Source organism: Eublepharis macularius, chromosome 12 (assembly GCF_028583425.1).
Source record: "Eublepharis macularius isolate TG4126 chromosome 12, MPM_Emac_v1.0, whole genome shotgun sequence".
Classification (NCBI taxonomy): Eukaryota; Metazoa; Chordata; class Lepidosauria; order Squamata; family Eublepharidae; genus Eublepharis; species Eublepharis macularius.
Genome location: NC_072801.1, coordinates 46,592,574 through 46,614,365, shown reverse-complemented (window position 1 = coordinate 46,614,365; position 21,792 = coordinate 46,592,574). Strand labels below are relative to the sequence as shown.

Genomic DNA, 21,792 nt, shown 5'->3' with positions numbered 1-21,792 from the left:
CGCTGAGGACAGCTGGTCTCCAATAGTAACCCTTTGAGTTCATACCATGAAGAATTATTTAAACCAATCCAAGGCACATCCCCTGACACCTGCTTCTGCCTCCAAACACCTCTGTAGGATGGCCTGATCTACTGTGTTGAAGGCTGCAGATAGATCCAGGAGGAGTAAAAATTAGACTTATTCCAGTCCCCTTTAGATCTATGGTAAACCACAAGGCTTGTTTCCTCTGAAGGGGTCAGCAAAGAGCAATCTTGTCAATAGCTTCAAGGAGCTTCAGATTCCATGCTTCTGTAGCAGCTTCAATAGGGCCTGAGTTTGGAATTCTAAAACCCTCCAATGGTATTTTGGAAACCAGATGGATCCATGAAGCTTCATGGGTGGACCATTTTAGCTGGGCCCCCCATTTTGTGGGATTTCAGGGGCATATTCACACTTAATTTCACTAGGTAATGGTCAATCCATGGTTCAAACTGAATCTCCAACTTTGAAAGAAGAACTTCTCTCAAAGGCTCAGAGTAAAAGACTTAAGTCTACAGTGTGGCCCTTTTCATATGTGGGACCTGTCACTATTTGAGGGAGGCCTAAGGCTGCCAAGGAAGCTATGCAGTCTGGTAAACAGGTGTTAGTTACTAGCTAAGTGTTAGTTTTATCGTTCATTTTACTATTGAATTTCATCCATTTGTTCAAAGGAAAGATAGCTTCAGTTTCATCCTGAGAGAAACCATAAACTGAACTCTGTAAAAGAATCAGGGCCAAGTAGTCACAAAATGCAATAAAACCTTAATCCTTTTTCTGTAGACCTAGAGTAGCACCACCTTTCTGCTATTTAAGCCACAGTCCTCTAATTCTTTGTCAAACTCACTTTTCTAAACTATCTTTACCTTACCTCCATCATGAGACCCGAAGAGCCAGTTGTCCTGATATGAGTCAGCAATTAAGGTCCACCCAGAAGTCTCTTCTGATGGTGCCATTTAATCACTGTATCTACAAGTAGAATTATCAACCTTGAGATGAAGCCTGAAATTCTGGAATTGTAAATAATCCACAGACTACAGAGATCAGTTCCTCTGGAGGAAATGGCAGCTTCAGAGGATGGCCTCTCCCCAAATTCTGCCCTCTCCAGGAATCACCCCCAATCTCAAGAAATTTCTCAAGCCAGAATTGGCAACTCTTAGATGGTAATGGACAAGGCAGTGCTTTCTTGGTGGTAGCTCCTGTTTATGATGGGTTGCTGGAGGATGTATGTGGAGCCCTACTTCAGTGTTATCTTTTCACTGGGCCTGTATGGTTATTTGGCTGAAATCTTGTTTTAGTTCAATATATTTTCATTTGTTTTTATTGATTATTTTAAAATGGTAATTAGCAGGTTTTATACTCTTTCATTTTTAATTGATAATATACTGTTCAATTGAACTTTGGAGAAGAGGAATATACATTTTTTTAAAAAGATAGCCATCTCACCTCTCCTCATACTCTAAACACCCTCTCCTACATCTCTACCATTGCCAGCAAATGATCCAGCCCAATTTTTTGCCTGATCTTCCCCATTTCTCTTCCTTACGACAGCCCCGGTCCCACAAAGCTGTTGTCTGTGATCCCTAGGATAACCTTTTTTGGGTAATCAGAGGGGATCTCTTCCTCCCTTTTTCATCAGCAGAAAAGCTGGCTGGATTCAGCCTCATGTCAGTTTTATGTTCTGTATGTCTAAATACTGTACATTAAATGTAAGACAAACAATGGAGCTTGGATGATGGGATTTCAGTAATCCAGTTACAAAGATGGCCCTCAAGGTTAGGTGCCGGGGAAGTGTTCCCCTGCAATGTCCTTGGCTGAGAAATGGCAAGAGAGCCCATCGGTGCTCAAATGCCACGCTTTCTTGCTGCTGTTTTCAGCCTACATGTTTGCTACCTGACATTCCCCCCCCCCCCCCCCGATCTTCTGCAGGTGCCATTGCTAGCACTGAAGTGAAGCTAAAACTTCAGGAGTTCCTTCTCAGCAAGTCAAAAGAGTCTGTGGCTCTGGGCGGCTTGAACCATTCCCTCCCTCAGCACCCCAAATGCTGGTAAGCTTTGCATTTTTTTTCTCTGGGATTTACAGGGCTTCAGTGGAGTTGGGTTTCAGCCTTGAGACAAGTGGAGTGATCAGGGAATAAAGAGTGGCTCTGTGCATATGCCAGAATCTGAGCTTCACTTCTGAGTGACTGTAGTTTGTTCTTTCTCACCTTTTTAGAAAGTAGCTCTGGCTGGAGCCATGACATCTGCCCATTGCATAAAGCAATCAATCTGTGCATGAGTTTTGGTTTGAGTTTCTTTATCTTAACTAGGGCAAACAGTCTTACCCTTTGAATGCTTCTGTAACCACCTTGATTGAGAATGCAACATAAAGGCTGATAATAAACTTGAGAGCCCGCGGAGTGTAGTGGTTAGAATGTCCAATGAGATCAGGAGACCCAGGTTCAAATCCTCACTCAGCTGTGAAACTGGGAGGTCATGGGTCATTTGTCAACCTAACCTGCCTCAAAGGGCTGTTGTGTGGAGAATGCTCATTCCTCTTCTTGATCCTTTTGCACCGGAAGTCCCATACTATAAGGAATTTTTTCACTCCCTAAATCCCTGCTCTTGTTGAAGGTTCTTTCTGCAAAATAATTATCCAAGAAAGAATCTCTCATTAATACTTATAACTGGGAAAAGAAGGTTGTTTGAAAGTAAGTAACGATATGCCTGAAAAGGCAGGGAAAGGGCTATCAACCATGCGGGGCAAACATTTGGCTCTCTCATAAAACTTGGCCAATCCCATCACAGTTCACTGTCATTGAAAGGTAGCCAACGAGGATATACTGGTGCCTTCCAATGCAATGGTGTTATGGCTGGGAAAGGAAGAACGTGTACCTCCCTCTTCCTCCATAGCTCCACATTGTCAGAATTTTAACACATGCGCAGAAGACATAGAAATGTACACACTTGAGGAAGGAGGAGATGTGAAAAATTTTATTTCAGGCAGAAATGTTGGGGAAAGAATGTGTATAATATCGGATGAATCTCTCTTGAAGTGACAATAGGAACAACTCACATTGCCAGTGTAATTGAGTGCATAAAAGACACCTCTTTTTTTACTCCAGTTTAATCTATTCAGAATAATTATCACAAAATAAATGTTATAAGTAAACTAACTGTGGTTCCATACTCAGTGATTAAGGGCACACACTCAGGTTACTAGAGCAGCAGATATTTTAGCCAGCTGCAACAAAAAAGGAGGGGGAGAAAGAGAGTGTGTGTATTTTGTGGTGCCACAGATACTTTGGGTGAAGCAGGACCTAACCCACAATAGTTTTTGCTGCAAAAAAGTTCCACAAGATTCTCTTATCTTGTTATTTATCTATCCTACCACATTTTAATCCCACACGTGGGTCTCTCCTTTTGTAGCAACTGAAATAACCAGTAACGTATTGGAGCTTCAGGTTCCTAGTAGGAGCATGTGTAATGGTCCCTACAAGATGCGTCAATTAAAATCTTCCTAAAATGTTTTTTAAAAATTGCATATGAGAAAGGGCGCAAACCGCTGTCCGCTTCCACTAGGCAGTCCCATACCACTTCTCCAGCTTTCTCTTGCCTTGTCCTGTGGTCACTGAGTTAAGATTCATGTTGGAAGGCATCACACTGTTTTGCACTCTCCCCCCCCCAGCCCTCATCTTTACAGCCTGTCTTTTGTAGGCTGTATTGGGCCTCTGATTCCCACCCCCTACCTTCAGGCTGCTAGTATCTTGATAGCTCGCTGAATTTCCTGGGCCTGCCTGAGAGAGATAATCCATTTAGGCAACAGCTTAGGACAGATCCCTTATGGGCTGCTCTTCCTGCCCCTGCCTGCCTTCTGCTCTATCGTTGAGCATGGGATCACCTCCTGTGTTGCATCCCCCAATCTCTTTTAACCCACATTCAAGAATAGAACTCTGAATCACCTGTTTAGCTTTATGGAAGCCTGATATGCATAGAGGCTCCACCCTTAACCATATTGCCAGCCTGCACCATCCCAAGGAAAACAGTATTTCAAAAACAGTTAAACCAACAACAAAAAAGTAACATTCAGGCATGAAATACTGCATTACTCCAGTCCTGCTTATTTCATTTATTAAAGGCCAGCCCAAAGAAACATTTCTGCAAAAGGCTCAGGCTTGTGCTTTTGAAATTCTCCAGTGGCGGGGAGTTCCAGGGAAGTAGAGGAGTCAAACCATTGGACCATTTTAAGTTGCTGTAGGAGTGTGTGTGTGCTTTCTAGCAAAATCGAAAAGAGTCCAGTAGCACCTTTAAGACTAACCAACTTTACTGTAGCATAAGCTTTTGAGAATCACAGTTCTCGCATCTGATGAAGAGAACTGTGATTCTCGAAAGCTTATGCTACAGTAAAGTTGGTTAGTCTTAAAGGTGCTACTGGACTCTTTTCGATTTTGCTACTACAGACTAAAACAGCTAACTCCTCTGGATCTATGTGCTTTCTAGTGTCTCATACAGAGTGGAAAAATAGAACTGCAGGTTATGTAAAAAAAAAGCAAACGACTGGGAAAAATCTGAATGGTTAATAGTGCAGATCATAATTAATGACGTTAAGGAGGTAACTAGGTGGATATTTTTACCATTATATTATTAAAAGACATTTGTGAAGACTTAAACATTCTGTTTTGTGGGCTACCACAGAAGCCTTTCTATCTGTCATTTTCAGTGTATTAAATGAAGAAGCAAGGGTGGAAACGGGGAGCAGGAGAGGGTGGGTTGGATCTGCTGCCAGTATAGTCAAGTTAGTCATTTTCCTTACTTGTTTCTGCAGGGGGGCTCACCATACCTCATTGGACCAGAGTTCCCCTCCCCAGACAGGAAGTCCGGGAACACCACCTTCTTGCAAACTACCTTTACTCGGCACTTACGACAGCAGAGATGACTTTCCACTCCGGAAAACTGGTCAGCAGATACCACTGGTGGTGGAATAAAAAACTGGGCTGGGGTGGAAGGAAGGTCCTACGTTGCATGCTGTGTGGAGGAGTGATGGAAGAGGGTGTTCTCTTTGAAGACATATTGCCTTGAAAAGACCAGATGTGTGTTTGCAGTTGAAGAGGTGCAGACGGAAGGGGACACTCATTAGTAATATTATTGATGACTAAGATAAACTTTGCAGAAGTCTAGCTGCTTGTTGAAACTGTGACTCTCATGCAGAATCTCATTTTCTCTGGATATGAAATAAGATAAAGCATTCTGTATTCAACTTTGGCTGAGCTCTTTGCTAGGGTTCTTGTGCAAATAAGATTAGCAAGGCCAACGGTGCAGTGAAGCTTTGCACTTTTAGATGCAGCTAGAGCTTCCTTGCAAGAGATCAACTATTGGCATGTTAATGTCTGACATGCAGTAGATGTGTACACAAGGTATAAGCCCTTCTTTGTAACAGTACAAAAATTGTGGGACTCGCCAGAGTGATTTTTTTGCATTGCTATCTTTTGCTGCCTCTCAGTATGATCTGAAAAGTCTTCTGTGTCAGTGAGCTTTGGTTTCTATTTAAATCTGCGGAAAGTTTTTACATCTGCTGCTTTGTGTTGGTTTTTGGTTTGAGGTTCTTTGATGTTGTCATTTCATACAGTGTTTAAATTTATCATAAGCTGCCTTGCAGATCCAGTAATGAATGGAAGGGCAAGGGAAATATATTTTAATATCAAATAAATAAATAAAAATAATGTAACAGCACAGCTGCTCCTTGCAAGAGGTTCTCTGTAAACAAGCTTTTGTAGGGGAGGGGGGAGCCCAGCTGTTACACGAAACCAGAGCTCCTTTTTAGAATTAAATTTCTCTGGAAATTATTGAAGTATTCTATCCTCTACCACATGCTGACTTGGTTTATCAGATGGGAGCTTTTTTTGCTTGCAAATAAAAATTTGAAAGCATTCAGAATGAATACAGTGATGCTGAGAGATCTGATAAAGATGTTTTGCTTACCCTTAATATATATCTGTGAATGTGACCTGAATGAGAGTTAACAGTAACACACATGACTTCATATAATTTTCAAAGGAGAGATGAAAACGTCTAGATGAGAATAAGGCAGACTTCCCAATTGCCTGAGCCCAGTGAAGAATTCCTTACCTCTCAGCCCCAATGTTCCACCCTTGAAAACTGAGGAGTGGGATAAAAAAAAATGACCTCCATAGTGAGGCTCTAGGAATTTTCCATGGTCTCTATGGTCTTTACCATAGAGATTAGGAGAAATTCTTAAAGCATCTTCTGGAAGTGACATCATATCCTTCCGAAACTCCTTTCTCCTCAGGCATCACCCCCCAAATCTGCCAGCATTTCCTATGCAGTGTTGGGAACCCTAGAAGAAAACGAGGGCTAGGATATTCTAGATGAGATGGAAAGGAAGAATTTACATCAGACATTGTCTAATATAGTTTGGCAGACATAGGCTGTGACACTGCTGTGGCTCCAATGCTCTGCCATTTTGCACAGGGAACGATTTGTAAAAAGGTTGCATAAAGGGGAACTCCTGGGTATGTGAAAATCATTGGCCATTGCAGATATGAATGATTTACTGCCTCCCCAGCTGAGCTCCCTGTGCATGTCAAATCCCCTGTCTGATATTGATTTGTCAAAAGTTTACTCTTGTAGACTTGAGTAGAACACATTGCCTCGATAGGATCTGCATTACATCACAAAACACAAGATTGCCACTGTAGATTAGGTTGGCTACTGTATGATAGGGTTGCTCTCTGACATGTGTTGCTTTAGTTTAAAGAGGTGTGATGCTTGCATTGGGAACATAATTGACTAGTGTCAGTGCAGGCATAGTTTGCCTTTCACTGTCTTCACCTCTGATAGTCCACCTTTGCCAACAACGTGGCTATTTCTTTGGCTTTTCCTTTCATTATCCCCCACATCTCCTTTCATTTCAGCATCAGAACCCAACTTAAAAGTGCGTTCACGGTTAAAACAGAAGGTTGCAGAGAGGCGGAGCAGCCCCCTGCTGCGGAGGAAAGATGGGACCGTCATCAGCACCTTCAAAAAACGAGCAATTGAAATCACAGGTGAGAGGAAGTATGCCTGGATGGGATAGTGGTGGGGGTGGAAGTAGGGTTTCCAGCTCCAGGTTGGGAAAATCCTGGAGATTTGGAGGGTGGAACCTGGAGAAGGTAGGGTTTGGAGAGGGGAGGGACCTCACTAGGTATAATGCCTTGGAGTCCACCCTCTAAAACAGCCGTTTTCTCCAGGGAAACTGATCTCTGTGGCCTGGAGATCAGAATCTGGCAATCCTAGGTGGAAGTATATGCACACAGAATTGGTAGGCATGGAAGAGGTTAGAATACTCCATCTCATCATCTGATTCTCTCTGCAAGGGGACCCCTGCTTCTGCATTCCCATTATCTTGGCAAATGTGGAATGTGTTTGTGTAGCCAGTTTGGTGTAGTGGTTAAGAGCATGGGACTCTAATCTGGAGAACCAGATTTGATTCCCCACTCCTCCACTTGAACCCAGCTGGGTGACCTTGGGTCAGTCACAGCTTCTAGGAGCTCTCTCAGCCCCACCCACCTCTCTCAGCCCCAGAAAGAGTAAGAAGTTGGCTTTGTGATTGACGCAAAGGCCAGGCAATAAGCACTGTGCACAGCCCTGTTCTATAAGAGTAGAAAGTGACTTTGTAACTGGTATCAGTTACAATCAGCACTGTGCATGATCTTTCTCTGGAAGTTGCAGGGCGGGTGGCAGAGAGGAGAAAGTAGCCAATCAGTGGATTACTTCCACTAAAACCCAACCAAATCATTTGCTCCTGAGCTCAAGGCTGTTTGTGTAGGTGTCCAAATAGTAACAAATATGCTTTTCACTACCAGGCTAATTATTGAAGCTGTCTTTATCCTCAATTTTTCCTCAGAAAATGGTCCCTGCTGGACACATTCATACAGTGCGCTTCCCCCTTTCTTCTTGAAAATTTAAAGGACAACGTTACATTATTTGGTTACATTATTTTTTATTTATTTATTTTTTCAATTTATATACCGCCCATCCCCATTTATATACCGCCCATCTCCATTATTTTACTTTATCACTTGCTTCCTTGATCTTTCAATATGGACCATGAAGCCAAAGGACGAGGTGGGGGTAAAAAGCTGGGCAAAGGATAGAGATGAACCTGTATACTACAAAAGGGGCTTATGAGACGAAGCACTGGAATAAGCTGCCCACCACTATGCTTACCTGCCCTCTGCCACTGATAGTTGTGGCAGGAAAAAAGTGAGCAGGAATGGCATCCAACCCTGGAAGTGACATCACATTCGGGCAGTGCTCTAGGAATCTCACCAAATCTCCATGGTTTTTACAATAGAGATGGGGGGTGGGGGTGTTCCTTAAGCATTAATCGGACGTGTCATTACTTCTGGAGTCACACACAGTCCTGCCCTAAAAATCTCCCAGAGGTTGTGAGAAAAGTGTGTGTGTGTGTGTTGGGAAAATAGACGCCATTGTGTGAATAAATTGAAAAGAAGGTAGTGTTGTAAAGAAGACTTAATGTTAAATACAGATTCAAAATAATGTATCAAATCTTGTGTCAATATGTAACTGTCATAGCAAGAAACATCCATTTTAGAACATTCTTAAAATTCATGATGATGATGCAGAAGGGTGGTGGTGGAACAGATTAGAAAAATGAACAAATATCTCAGTAAATAACGCAACAAAACTTTATCCACCCCAGCATTCCCTTCAGATGAGCTAATGATAAATTAAGATATTAATCACAAAGGTCAAAATATGGCTAGTGGCTATTTTGTTTGTGGGGCAGGGTAGAGGGAGGGTGTATAATCCCCAAACATCTGCTGCTTTTGAGGGAATTTTTATTTTAGATTGTAAAGGGAGGAGGTGCAGTCTTGCTGTTATTTAATATTAAAGGGCTCTTATTGGAAACAGGCATTTTATATATCTTTTATATCTATGTTTAAATTTCAGTTTATTTGCTTTATTTATTGCTAGTATAGAAGGATCAATTTGAAATAGCAAACATCAAAGTAGAAAATACTTTTTTAAAAAAAAAATCTGAATTTCCTTACCCCTCAAAAATAGGCTTGACTAAGAACTTTAAATTACAGAACACGTTTTGGGAAGATTTTCACGGGCATTTGCTTACAGAAAGTTGTGCCTTGCATGCATACAACTCTTACTTCTTCTCTAAATGTTAAAAAGCTACATTTTGTGACCAGAATAGATCAGTAACTTTCAAACTGTGTTCCAAGGATATCCAGTGTTCTTTCCCATCTCTTCAGGGGTTCATTAATGAGAAGACTGGTGATTTCTGGAGGGCAGTTTGCCCACCGCAATTGATATCCCTCTGCTGTCTGGAAATGTTAGATGAACATCCACATCCACATAAACAGCTTGCCATAAAATATTGTCCAAAATCCTTGCAACATGCAGGGATTCTTTGGCTAATGCTCATGGTTTCTTCATTAGACAAGACCATGAGAAGTTGAGAGCCAGTGTTGTGTAGTGACCAGAGTGTCGAACTAGGATCTGGGAGACCCAAGTTCGAATCCCTGCTCTCCTGTAGAAACTTGCTGTGTGATCTTGGGCCAGTCACACATTCTCAACCTAACCTAACTCATAGAGTTGTTGTGAGGAAAAAATGGAGAATGATGTATCTATTGAGGGAGGGACAGGTAATAAATAGAATAAATGTGGAAAGGGTTCCCTGAAGACAGAACTTTTGAAAACCTCAGGAACTGATTATACAGATTTATGCAGATTATTGTGATTTTGCTTTCCATACATAATCTGCGCGGATTGTCAATTAGGAGCCTTAGCATAACCTAGAAACCTTTGTGGGCAGGGAGGAGCTGCTGTAAAGTGAGTTGAAAGGAAGTTGTAACGGGAATATATACTACATTACATTATACCCTAGTTATACACGTGTATTCTAGTGAATTGTGTATGAACTTTAATGTCTTTTTTTAAACAGGTTGTATAATCACACATATGTTCCTTTAATCTTTGACAGCTAATTAAAAATAGTGGGCAGTAGTAGACATACGGTTCTTTAATTGTTAGAATGGACTAATCATGATCTGCTCACTTAACTTTTTCCATCACTGTCTAATGGTTTATCTCATGAAGATCTAGGTGAGAAAAATATTTTTGTAAGTGTGCCTATTGAAAATTCAATGCATTTCATGGTAAATCTGATTTTAAATCCACTGTAGATTTATTTGAGAGATGTTAGGAGTAGGGATGTGCGTTTCGGCTTTCTGAATGCCGAAAGAAAGCCGAAACAAAAGTGTTTCGGCTTTCTTTCGGGTTAGCCGAAACGTTTCGGAGAAAGCCGAAACGTTTCGACTTAGCCGAAAGAAAAAAAGCCGAAACGTTTCGGCTTCTTTCGGCTTTCTTTCGGCTTTTCAATGGGAAAATGCCTCCGTCTTCCCGGACATCTGGGGGAGGCATTTTCCCACCGAATCAGCCCAAAATTGGTGGGGACCTTCCTCTAAACCCTCTCTAAAAACCTCCCACGTTTCAGACCGATTGGACTTTGGGGGGCCATGTTATGGCCCCCCAAAGCAGGTTCCCCTATCCTCCCATAAGAAAGCGAAGGAACAGCATATTGTTAGCATGCTGCTGCTCATCTTCTTCATTATTTCCTATGGGGAAAAAATGAAGAAGCAGGCTTCCTTTGCCAGGGGTTTGTGTGGGGCTGTAAGGGGTGGACTTTAGGGGCTGAGAGGACCTACTTGGGGAGGCCATGAAATGGCCCCCCCAAGTGGGAGCAGGCTGAGCCTTGGTGGGGGGTGGGAGGAGGGGTGGGAGAAGGGCCCCTGAGGGCTGGGGGGCATTTTGCATCCTACATAGATGGCTGGCCAGCCAGCCCCATTGTTCCCTATGATGGGAACCAAAGGGCATGATAGAAGTGTACTACACAAAATAATACAACCCACTTCACCGTTTTTGACAGCAGTTGTGTTTGTGTGATTCTCTGATGTGAAGTGAGTTGTGTTATTTTTATGTAGTACACTGCTTTCATGCCCTGTTGTGCCTTCCTACTGTGTAACCTAAAGCAGTTAAGGAAATGAAGTGCTTTTGACAGCAATATTTTGGGGTGATTCTCTGATGTTAAGTGAGTTGTGTTATTTTTGTGCAAGATACTGCTGCCATGCCCTTTGGTGCGCCCCCCTGCTGTGTATCCTAAAGCTGTTCAAGAAATAAAGTGTTTTTGACAAGAATTGTGCTTGTGTGATTCTCTGATGTTAAGTGAGTTGTGTTATTTTTGTGTAAGATACTGCTGCCATGCCCTTTGGTGTGCCCCCCTGCTGTGTAACCTAAAGCTGTTCAAGAAATAAAGTGTTTTTGACAGGAATCGTGTTTTGTGATTCTCTGATGTTAAGTGAGTTGTGTTAATTTTTCTGTGTGGGGGACTGCTGGTGTAATGTATCATAATGCTTTGCCTACTTGTACTTTAAAAGGGAGAAAATAATTTTTAAAAAACTTTATTTTGTGTTGTTCGTGTTTTATTCTTTGTTGTGCAGTTGGTTCCCATCATAGGGAACAATGGGGCTGGCTGGCCAGCCATCTCTGTAGGTGGTGGGGGAATTTGAGGGAGGGTGTCTGTGGTTCAGGTGCTCTTTCACAGGGACCAGCTGGCACTCAGAAGTGTGCCCACCATTGTGGCACCCCTGGGCTGTGTAGAATTGCCCAGGGAAAGAGAGTTTAGAAGTTCCCAGCATAGGGAACAAAGGGAGAGGGCTGGCCTTTGCCAGCCTGTTCCTGGGGTTATGGGTGTGGGGCAGGTGGGGGTGGATTTGGGTCTGTGAGGGGCTAATGTGGGGATTTGGGTCTGTGTGTGGCAGCTGGGGGGGAATTGGGTTTGTGTGGGGCTGTAAGGGGTGGACTTTAGGGGCTGAGAGGACCTACTTGGGGAGGCCATGAAATGCCCCCCCCAAGTGGGAGCAGGCTGAGCCTTGGTGGGGGGTGGGAGGAGGGGTGGGAGAAGGGCCCCTGAGGGCTGGGGGGCATTTTGCATGCAAAATGCCACCCCTGGCAAGACAAGCCTCCCCCAGCTGTCAGTGGTAGAGATGAGAGCAGAGCACCTACTTGGGGAGGCCATGAAATGGCCCCCCCAAGTGGGAGCAGGCTGAGCCTTGGTGGGGGGTGGGAGGAAGGGTGGGAGAAGGGCCCCTGAGGGTAAGGGGGCATTTTGCATGCAAAATGCCACCCCTGGCAAAGGAAGCCTGCTTCTTCATTTTTTCCCCATAGGAAATAATGAAGAAGATGAGCAGCAGCATGCTAACAATATGCTGCTCCTTCGCTTTCTTATGGGAGGATAGGGGGACCTGCTTTGGGGGGCCATAACATGGCCCCCCAAAGTCCAATCGGTCTGAAACGTGGGGGTTTTTTAGAGAGGGGTTAGAGGAAGGTCCCCACCAATTTTGGGCTGATTTGGTGGGAAAATGCCTCCCCCAGACGTCCGGGAAGACGGAGGCATTTTCCCATTGAAAAAGCCGAAAGCTGAAAGAAAGCCGAAAGTCAAAAGCCGAAACGGCTGGCCGTTTCGGCTTTCGGCTTATTCGAAAGAGATTCTTCTTTCGGCTTTCGGCTTTAGCCGAAATTTTTTGGCTTGCACACCCCTAGTTAGGAGAGTTCATACTTGTTCAGTATTTACAGGTTTTATTTTAATAATCCTTTATTTAAATATCTTGTTTTATTTAAAAGTTTAGAGTTTATTTCAATGAGGAATAAACGTTAAACTCTAAGAGATGGGAAGAGTTAAACAAGGAGAACCCATATACATTATTTGTATTAATCAACAGGTTCTTCAAAGAGAGAGCTCTGCTTTTTAGTCTTGCTATCTAAGGCGTTCACAGCTATTCGGAGTCGGGATATAAATCTCAGCACTGGATGGTTTGGAAGCCTTAATGAGGCACAAATAAGCAGTCCATTGCAGAGTGTTGGTAGATTCAGGGAAAGTGGGAATAGAATGATTAAAAGAAAGCAGCAAACCAAGAAGTTTTTTTGGACCTCCATTATGATGAGCCCAACATTGCTTTTCAGCCCCCCATACATTTTTCAGTTGTCCTGAGGACTTGAAATTTGATTTTGCTAAAGAATTCTAAAAAATCTACCTGTCACACGGCCTCCTGATTCAACACTGTCTAGTGCATGCAGTGAAGTTGAGTACAGGGACTAACGTTTGCCCTAATGAAGGCAGAAAGGTGGGAAACACATTTTGTTAAATAAATAATAAATAAATGTTTGCTCTCTCTCTCCCCCATCCCCCATCTGCAGTGTCTTCAATGTGCAACAGTGCCCCTGGGTCTGGGCCTAGCTCCCCAAACAGCTCCAACAGCACCATCACAGAAAATGGGCTTACTGGCTCCGTGCCCAATATCCATACTGAGGTAAGGTTGACAGAAAAATGGTGTCATGCCATTGGCTATTGTGGCTGTCCCGATCCTTTCCCCATCCCCAGAGTGCTGAAATGGCTTGCTATCACCTCCCTTTTTACTCTGCCTTTTTAAACCCTCTTTATTCGTTATGTTAAGTGATGCCTTAGAATGACAGTTTTTCATTACCATTGTTTTTCCAGTTCTGTAATCTTAGTTCTTCCACACTGTTTACTGGAGACCTTTACCATCTTGTTGATTTACTTTTCATATTTTGTAATGAGTCTCAGTGAGAAAGATATCTGTCTGTCTGTCTCTTTACAAAAGCAACAGAGTTCATCTCATTGTCTGTGCTTGCATATTTTCTCTCACAATTTTGTCTTCAGTCCATTCTTTGCTCTTCAGAACCACAGAGCATTGTATTTTGACCACTGAGACTGATTTAAGTTTTTGTCCAGGCACGATATGGCTTGCATGATCATAAGTTCTTCCTAGCATAATCTACATAACCTTCCTAACAAGATTGGTGTGTGGGTGTGTGTGGGAGTGGGATAACCCTATGTCTGAGCTTCTTGATGAAATGGTAGGGTGCAAGTAATAATAAGTAATAAATAATAATCAGTTGTGTTGCGGAGCCTTTCTGAGCCCCTTACAAATAGCACCAACTGTGAGGATTTTTTTAGTATCACCTTAGGGTGGGGTTAGATGAAATCTGCTTTTCTCTCTTATGCTTTAACTATTACGCCTTTGCCAAAAAATACTGAAAAATCTTTTGGGGGTGTTATCTTTAATTTTCACAGCAAATCAGTCACCTCTCTGGATGGCTTGCTGGCACCAGATCTTACTTTGCTTCCCCCCTTCCTCTCCTGGTGACTCTGGGAGAAAGAGAGGTTATTTGCCTTGTGAGTTCTTGGAGAAACTCTGACAGTGATTTGAAGTTCTAGTGAGGCACAGGAACACATGAAGCAGCCTTACACTGAGTCAGGCGATTGGTCAGCATTGTCATTGTCAGTATTGCCTGTTCTCATCGACAGCAGCTTAAGCTTAAATGAAGTATAGCCCCCACTATTTTTAACTTTTGTGTCATAAACCCATACTTTTATTGCAGAGACACACTATTTCATGATTGTATACTAGACTGAAGGAACAACTTTCTTTCTGGGGATTGGTTTGTTGCACTTTAAAAAAATTAGAAGGGAGTTCTGTACAAGAAAAGAGGAGTACAGTAATCGATAATCCTCTTTGTCAAAGCAAGAGCTAGCTTTCAAACTAGGAATCTTTCCCTGCTTGAAAGAAAGCAGTTTGGGTTTGGTATGAAATGTCAGCCTCTGGAGGCTGGCTGAAAAATAAGTTTGTGGTAAAAAATGTCTACTCAGAGGGTGAGGGTGGGGGAATCCTCCAAATTAAATTTGTCAGCATTTTGATAACAGCACTTAGGTTCTTAGGAGTCATGTCCAGAAATAGTGAATGCTGAGAATGGCTGCAGCAGCCATGGGAACCAGAGAGCATCAAAGTGGATATGTAGACTGCTAGAGAGGTTATCCTTCTGAGCCTGCATGATAGGGAAAAGTGCATGTTACTAGAAACACAGTGTTCAGGACAGTTGGAAATTGCTACCAAGGTAAAGTGGTGTAGTGTTGGCCTAGGATTTGGGGGACCCAAGTTCCTATTAGCCCCCAGCCAAGCAGTCATTCTATCAGCCTCACCTCCCTCACAAGGCTGTTGTCAGGATAAAATGAGGAAGAGGGTAGTTCTGAGCTCCTTGGAGAAAAGGTGGAATGAAAATGTGCTAGGAAGATATTTCTCTTTAGTACTGTACTTAAGACATGCTTGCCCTATTTTTCAGACCCAGTAGGACCCTCAAGGAAGAGAGAGCGCATGACTATAGTCTGAATTGGGGAAAGACGACATATTTGAAGGGCCCAGCCACTATAAAATATTTGGTGTTTTGTGGGAAAAGGATTTCAGCAAGGCCCAGTAGCTAGTGGGGATACTGTGTGGGAATGGTTTGACTCAGCTGGGAGCTAAATCAAGTGATTCTGTGAGGGGAAATTGCTACCAAGGCAAAGTTGTGTAGTGTTGGCCTAGGAGTTGGGAGACCCAAGTTCCTATTAGCCCCCAGCCAAAGGGGAAGGGGAAAAAAGGAGACTGGAAAGAAGGCTACTTGTCTCAGACCCCCTGCGGAGATCTCCCACTGCCTGCCCCATTGTTGTGGATGCGATCTCATTTGTGCACTTACCCTTCCTTAATATGGCACATGCCTGAATACTGCAGTTGTTTTGGAAGGGCTAGGGGAGTGAAGATTCTTGATGCTAACATATGGGGAACAGTGTTCCAGGATTTCCAGGGCTGTCCTAACATTTTCCAGTGTTCAAGTTTGACAAAGGCCATATACTCCTGCACCCTTGAAAGGAAGTTCCAGCAATTTATCTCCACTTCTCACAGGTGAAGGGAGATCTTGGGGTTTCCAGTAGTGGGGGAGGAAGGGAAACAGAATCTGAGTGCTGTGTGTGAAGATTTTAAAAACCTTTTTTGCAACACGTTTTCTCACATTTCTGCTTGTAAAATAAAAAGATTCACAAACTGGTGAGATGTTGGTTGAGGGGGGAGGATGTAATTCTTGATTGCTTGTCAGTGCATGTAGATTCCGGACAGGTGGGGTATAAATAAAAGAACAACATTAAATGGCTAGGTGGGGCTTTTGACGTCTGGTTGTACTACAGGAAACTTGCACAGAATAAGCACTAAAAAAGAATCTTGCAAAATTATGTGGACATGAGGTTGGCTCGTGTGAAAGGGGCAAGAATGAGGCTTAGAGCGTGTGATTGGTTCAGTTCTCTAGGGCAGCAGAAATAGGTAGTGCCCTTTTCAAAGACAACGCTCCTGTCCTGCCGTTCTCAAAGCAAAGTGGTATGGGATGGCTGCAGTTTTTCTTCTGTGGATGGAGAATAGCAGTTTAATCCTCACCCAAATGGTTTTCTCAATGGTGCAGGGGGGAAATTGTGCAGTGCTGAACCTAATGTGCAAGTAAAGTGCTTGTTGAGAAACAGTCGTTGTGGTCGCACTCAGAATGTGTGCGCGCAACTGTGGGAGTTGCACATGTTTATCTTGTGCATGGATGGTTGTGTGTCTCAGTGCGTCACTGAGGTTTAGAAAAGAACAGACGCAGAAGAGCTCTGACAGCAAACAAAAAGTGCTTGTAATGACTTTTCCTGGTTGCTGGGGGGGGTGACTCATAAAAGGGGAGGGGGTTCATTTGGTGAGTTGTGATTTTTTTAAAGTTTATTTTTAGTTATGTTTCTGAAAAGACAAGGTTTTTGTCTCTCAGGTTAAGATGCTTTAATTTTTTTCAAAAAGCATCAATAAATTAAAAGCCCCTCAACCAAGCATATAAAGTCAATGGTATATGATAACAAGAGTCACAAATGGGAATTAGCAATTTAGGAGTTCTTAGCCCTCATTAGAGAGCCAGTGTGATATAATGCAGTGGTTAGACTGTGCAGTGGTTAGGATTAGGGTTACAGAGACCTGAGTTCAGGTTCCTCCTCTTCTGTGAAGCTCACTAGATGACCATGTGCCAGTTGTGACGATAAAATGGGAAGAGGTGAGAACCATGTAGGGAAGGGGCTGTGGCTGGGTGGTAGAGTTTCTGCTTAGTATGCAGAAGGTCCTAGGTTCAATCCCCAGCATCTCCATTTAAAAGGATCAGGTAGGAAGTGATATGAAAGAGTTGTGTCTGAGACCCTGCAGAGCCTCTGCTGCTCAGAGTAGGCAGTACTGAACTTGATAGACCAGTATCCTGACTCAGTATGAAGCAGCTTCATGTGTTGAGCTGAGGTTGTGGCTCAGTGACAGAGCGTCTGCTTTGGATACAGAAGGTCCCAGGTTAAATCTCTAGTTAAAAGTGTCAGGTAGGAGGTGATGTGAAGCACCTCTGTTGGAAACTCTAGACAGCTAGTCCAGACCATGCTGACCTTGCTAAACCAATGATCAGAAGAAAGCAGCTTCATGTATTGCTGTCTTGAGTTCCTTTAAGAAGGGTGGGTTTAAAAATACGATAGATTAGTCCCTGTTGTAATTGAATTGTTTATGCCATGCTTTGTTCTAGACCATATGAGTTAATGCACATGTTGGCTGTGTTCACACATACGCCTCCTTCGATTTAACAAATTCTTTCCATTGAAGAGGAGTTAAGTTGATGAGGTCAAGAGTACGGAGTTCTTTTCCAAAAGGAGTATGTCCTTCTACTCTTGAACAGTTTGTTCACATGAATATTGTCACAGTGCCTGGTGACAATCTTTCCAGTGTTGTCTCAAGCCACTGGACAGAAAGAGGCTATTTTCTCTTTGGAAATCAAAAGCATTGGAACATCTGTGTGTGATTTTAAGTGAGCGGGATACCTATTTTGAGGAGGGGGGGTGTCAGAGTTTGGACTCTTCAAGGTCTTATTCACAGCACAGTTCTTCCCATCTCAACATCTGCTGGGCTGAGCTGGAAACCAGAAGGGCATGTAATTATCTCCCATATGGGCCCATCCACCCTCTCTTCCCGTCACATAGATTTAGCAGGCTTCCAAGGGATCCTTCCCATTTTTAAAAGAGAGAGCGACATCTTCTGGCCAGTGCTGTCTTAGCATGTTCCAGTGAACAACACTTCCTCATTTCAGTGCCTCTTCTCTGCCCAATTAAACTAACTTGTTTTAAATGTTAAAGAATAACCACAGAAGTGTGCTGTTTTTCTAATAGAAATCCCCACCCCATCCCAGATGCTATTAGTCATGGTAGATAAAAAGACTGGCATGCAGTTTGTTCCTCTCTCCCCCACCCCATCTTAGTACAGCTAAAAGCAGTTTGGGGTAGTCATTTTTACTAGGAAAATGGCACTGGGAAAAGGGGGTCATCTTTACTAGTGGTCTTGTCTCAGTCCCCCCACCAGGCTTACATAATATGTAGTTGAGTCCAAGATCTATGGGAAGGAAGTTTTTGAAAAATCCCACCAGGCCCTCAGTTCCAACATGATCCTAACCCAGGATCAGTCCACACATCCAGTCTGTTGAATGCAGCTAGAGCACCATTGTGAGTTAGAGTGTTGGATAAGATCTGGGAGACTCAGGTTCAAATCCCTAATCTGTTGTGGACCATTGGTTTCACAAAGTAAGTATTGCCTACTCGGACTAGCAGTGGCTCTTAAGGGCCTCAGGTAGAGATCTTTCACATCATCTGCTACCTGATCCTCTTAACTGGTGATGCCAGAGATTGATCTTGGGACCTTCTGTATTTATGTATATGTTTCCATCAGCATAGGTGCCATCTTACAGAGTTTCAGAATGACTTATACATAACCACAATGACTAGTGAAGTTTCCTGTAACAGAGCAAATATCCTTTGTTAAAAGGCAGAAAGCATCTTCTGACACCTGAAAGATGGAATATATTTGTCATATGGCATAAGCTTTTGTGGACTGGAGCTCACTTTATCAGACCATTACGAAGCAGGCCGCTGCTCCCAAAAGCTTATGCTGTAATAAATGTGTTTAGTCTTTAAGGTGCCACAAAACTCTTTTAGTATTTTGACTGCAGCAGGGTAACACGGCTACCCCTCCAGAATTTATCTTTTTATTATAGAAGCTGGTGCATATTTTGTAAAATAGTAGGTTACCACTAAGCTTTTTTGTTTTGTGTTTTTACCTAAAGAATTGGGCTGTAGGGTTTAAAAAGCCAGCACAGTTCTAGCATATTTACAAGCTCAGCATATTAATTCCCACCTTAACATTCTTTTTAAAGCAATGTTTGCATGTTTAACATTTTTGTTCCCTTGCTCAAGGCCATTAAAACCTATCTCTGGCCAGTTCCAGAGCTTGTCTATCCCAGAATGACCCATTTGATCATGGATTCCCTCGCGGACACTTCTTAGTGGTATAAGGCTGGGCAAAATCCTCGGCTGGCCCCAATCATTTTCTAAAATCACTTGGCAGGCAACAGGAAGGTGTCAGTGGGCACCAGGACTCCCACAAGTACCATGTTGGAGACCCCTGGTCTACTACAAATCCAGATTTCAAGTGGATAGCCGTATTACTCTGCCGCAGAACAGCAAGATTTGAATCCAGTAGCACCTTCAAGATCAAAGATTTCCAGGGTATAAGATTTTCAGAGTCAAGCTCCTTTTGTCAGATATAAGTACATAAGAGAGTCTGACTCTCAAAAGCTTATACCCTGGAAATCTTGCTGGACTTTAAGGGGCTGCTGGATTCAAATCTTGCACATTAGGGTTTGTGCCTCAGCCCCGCTCCCTGCTGCTTCTCTGCCTCCTAGGAGGGAGGATATCTGCTCTATTCTTGTCACAGACTCCTTATTGTCTGGCAAAGAGACTGAAGACTCAGATGAGGAGGGGGCTGCACAGCTGAAACCATCACAGAAGGGAAGCAGTTGAACACTACCAGGAGTCCCTTTTGATGTGCATGAAGAGCCTCAGGAGTCTGAGTTAACTCTCTCACCCTGAGATACAACCCTACTGTCTGAGTCAGACTTGGACCCCATCCTGGAGCCCACTGTAGCACTTGGGGGCCCTCTCCAGTTGATCCCTCAAGCCCCACAGCTTCAGCTTTGTCAGAATACTCACCACCATAGCCAGACGCAGTACCTTTAAGAACTAGCTTCTCTCTCTACCTCCTTGCAAGTGTATTTAAGCCCTCAGTTCACCCTCAGCCTTTTCTGAATGAACACACATGATCTAGTATTATTGGTTTCAGCCCCAGTAACTTGACTCCTGGACCTCAGCCTCCGGCAGGACAATTCTGCTGTCTCTGTGGCCAGGCAGCCTGGTTAGAAGGGACAGTGCTCCTCAACAAACAGTGATTGGTGAACTTGGGCATTGTAACAAACTACAATGAGTCAAACTGTGCTTAGCAAGCCCTAGTTTGAAAATCTTGCTTTGGTGCCAACCAGCCCTTACCCTGTTCAGTTGGACTGTTTGCATTCAAGCTTTTTAACTAACTGGAGCTTGATCAAACTGTGGTTTAGAAACAACAGACTTATTGTGATACTTGAAGTCAACCATTATCTGTAAATTTAGTGGTTTCATACACTGATTCTTAGTCTACACATGATGGTCCTTGTGAATTTTTTGCTGTGCAAACTGGTCTTGGACAGTTGCTTTGCTGACTCCTCTGTTCAGGGTGTTCTGCTCTTTAGAATACCGTTGAGCTACAGCAAACATTTTTGAGAATTCCTTCCACTTGTTTTTGTGCCCTCTTCGTCTTGTGCAGGAGCGCCACTGCGTATCCTTGAGAAGGCATCTGCAGCTCTGTTGGCTTTGCCAGATCTATAAACAATATCAAAGTTATGTAAGGACAAAGCTGTATTGTTTCCATAGTCCAAATAGGTCACCTGCTATGGAAAATAATAAAAAGTCACAAATGAGACATTAAAAAGGGTAACATTCAGAGTCCAATATAGATACGTTTTGGTTTTCAAAGACATTGTATAATGAGTTTAGAATTGCCATAGGCAAATGCTAGAGTATGAAGTCGACAATTTAGAATTTGCGAGTAGATCTGGCACAATTGCACAGATTCAGTTGAGATTGAGAGCAGTTGTTTGCATGTGAAGTGAACAACTGAGGGAGACCCTGGTTCTACAGCCATGGAAACTTACTGGGTAACCTCTCAGCCTATCCTAAGTGTTGTGAAGAGAGGAGAATAATGTGGCCTTAAGCTCCTTAGAAGAAGGGCAAGATAAAATACACTCAACACAACTGTCCTTCTTGAAGTGCTGATACTCCAAGATGCCCCAAGATTAAGGGCCTAGAACCCAACTTTCTGTTCTGTTAATGGCTGAGCCTTCCCCCATGCAAAGTGGAACAGCAGATTTCTTCCGCCAGAGCAGAGCTTCTTGTACCAGAGGAAGGTTCCACCATTTTGGGGACATACGCTTTGGGTCTCATCCCCTTTGGTGCTCCCAGTGCCTTCTTAGAGCTGAACTATAAGAGACGAATTACACAAGGATGCTTACGTGAAAGGAGTTGCAATGTTAGCTGTGAAGCTGAGTTTTAAAAGAGATCAGAAGGCTCTGTCAATTTCCCCTCTCTACAGAGCCAGCAAAGACCCCTCCTCAGAGGGTTTGTTTATTTCCTCTTAGCCTCTTAGAAGGGGAGGTGAAACTGACACGGCCTTTGGAGGCAAAGAGGAAATTGACAAACCCTCTGAGGAGGGATCTTTTCTGGCTCTGTAGAGAGGGGAAATTGACAGAGCCTTCTGATCTCTTTTACAACTCAGCTTCCCTGCTAACATTGACACTCCTTTCACATGCTCCTCCTCGTGTAATTCATCTCTTGTAGTTTAGCCCTATGTCTGTGTGATGTGGTGATTAGTGTCTCAAACTAAGCCTGGAGAGAAAACTGGGTTCACCTCCCTAC

At 43.2% G+C, this 21,792-nt stretch overlaps 1 protein-coding gene across 4 annotated transcripts in view; it reads left to right on the top strand.

Annotated features, from left to right (window-relative positions):
- The window catches only part of HDAC5 (histone deacetylase 5), a 149,837-nt gene that overhangs the window by 97,726 nt on the left and 30,319 nt on the right, over nt 1-21,792 (top strand). For all 4 annotated transcript variants that reach the window (XM_054992579.1, XM_054992577.1, XM_054992578.1 and 1 more), the window contains 4 exons: nt 1,945-2,062; nt 4,819-4,949; nt 6,926-7,057; nt 13,284-13,396. In XM_054992579.1, the coding sequence (XP_054848554.1) occupies nt 1,945-2,062; nt 4,819-4,949; nt 6,926-7,057; nt 13,284-13,396 (494 nt within the window). The remainder of the gene's footprint in view (nt 1-1,944; nt 2,063-4,818; nt 4,950-6,925; nt 7,058-13,283; nt 13,397-21,792) is intronic.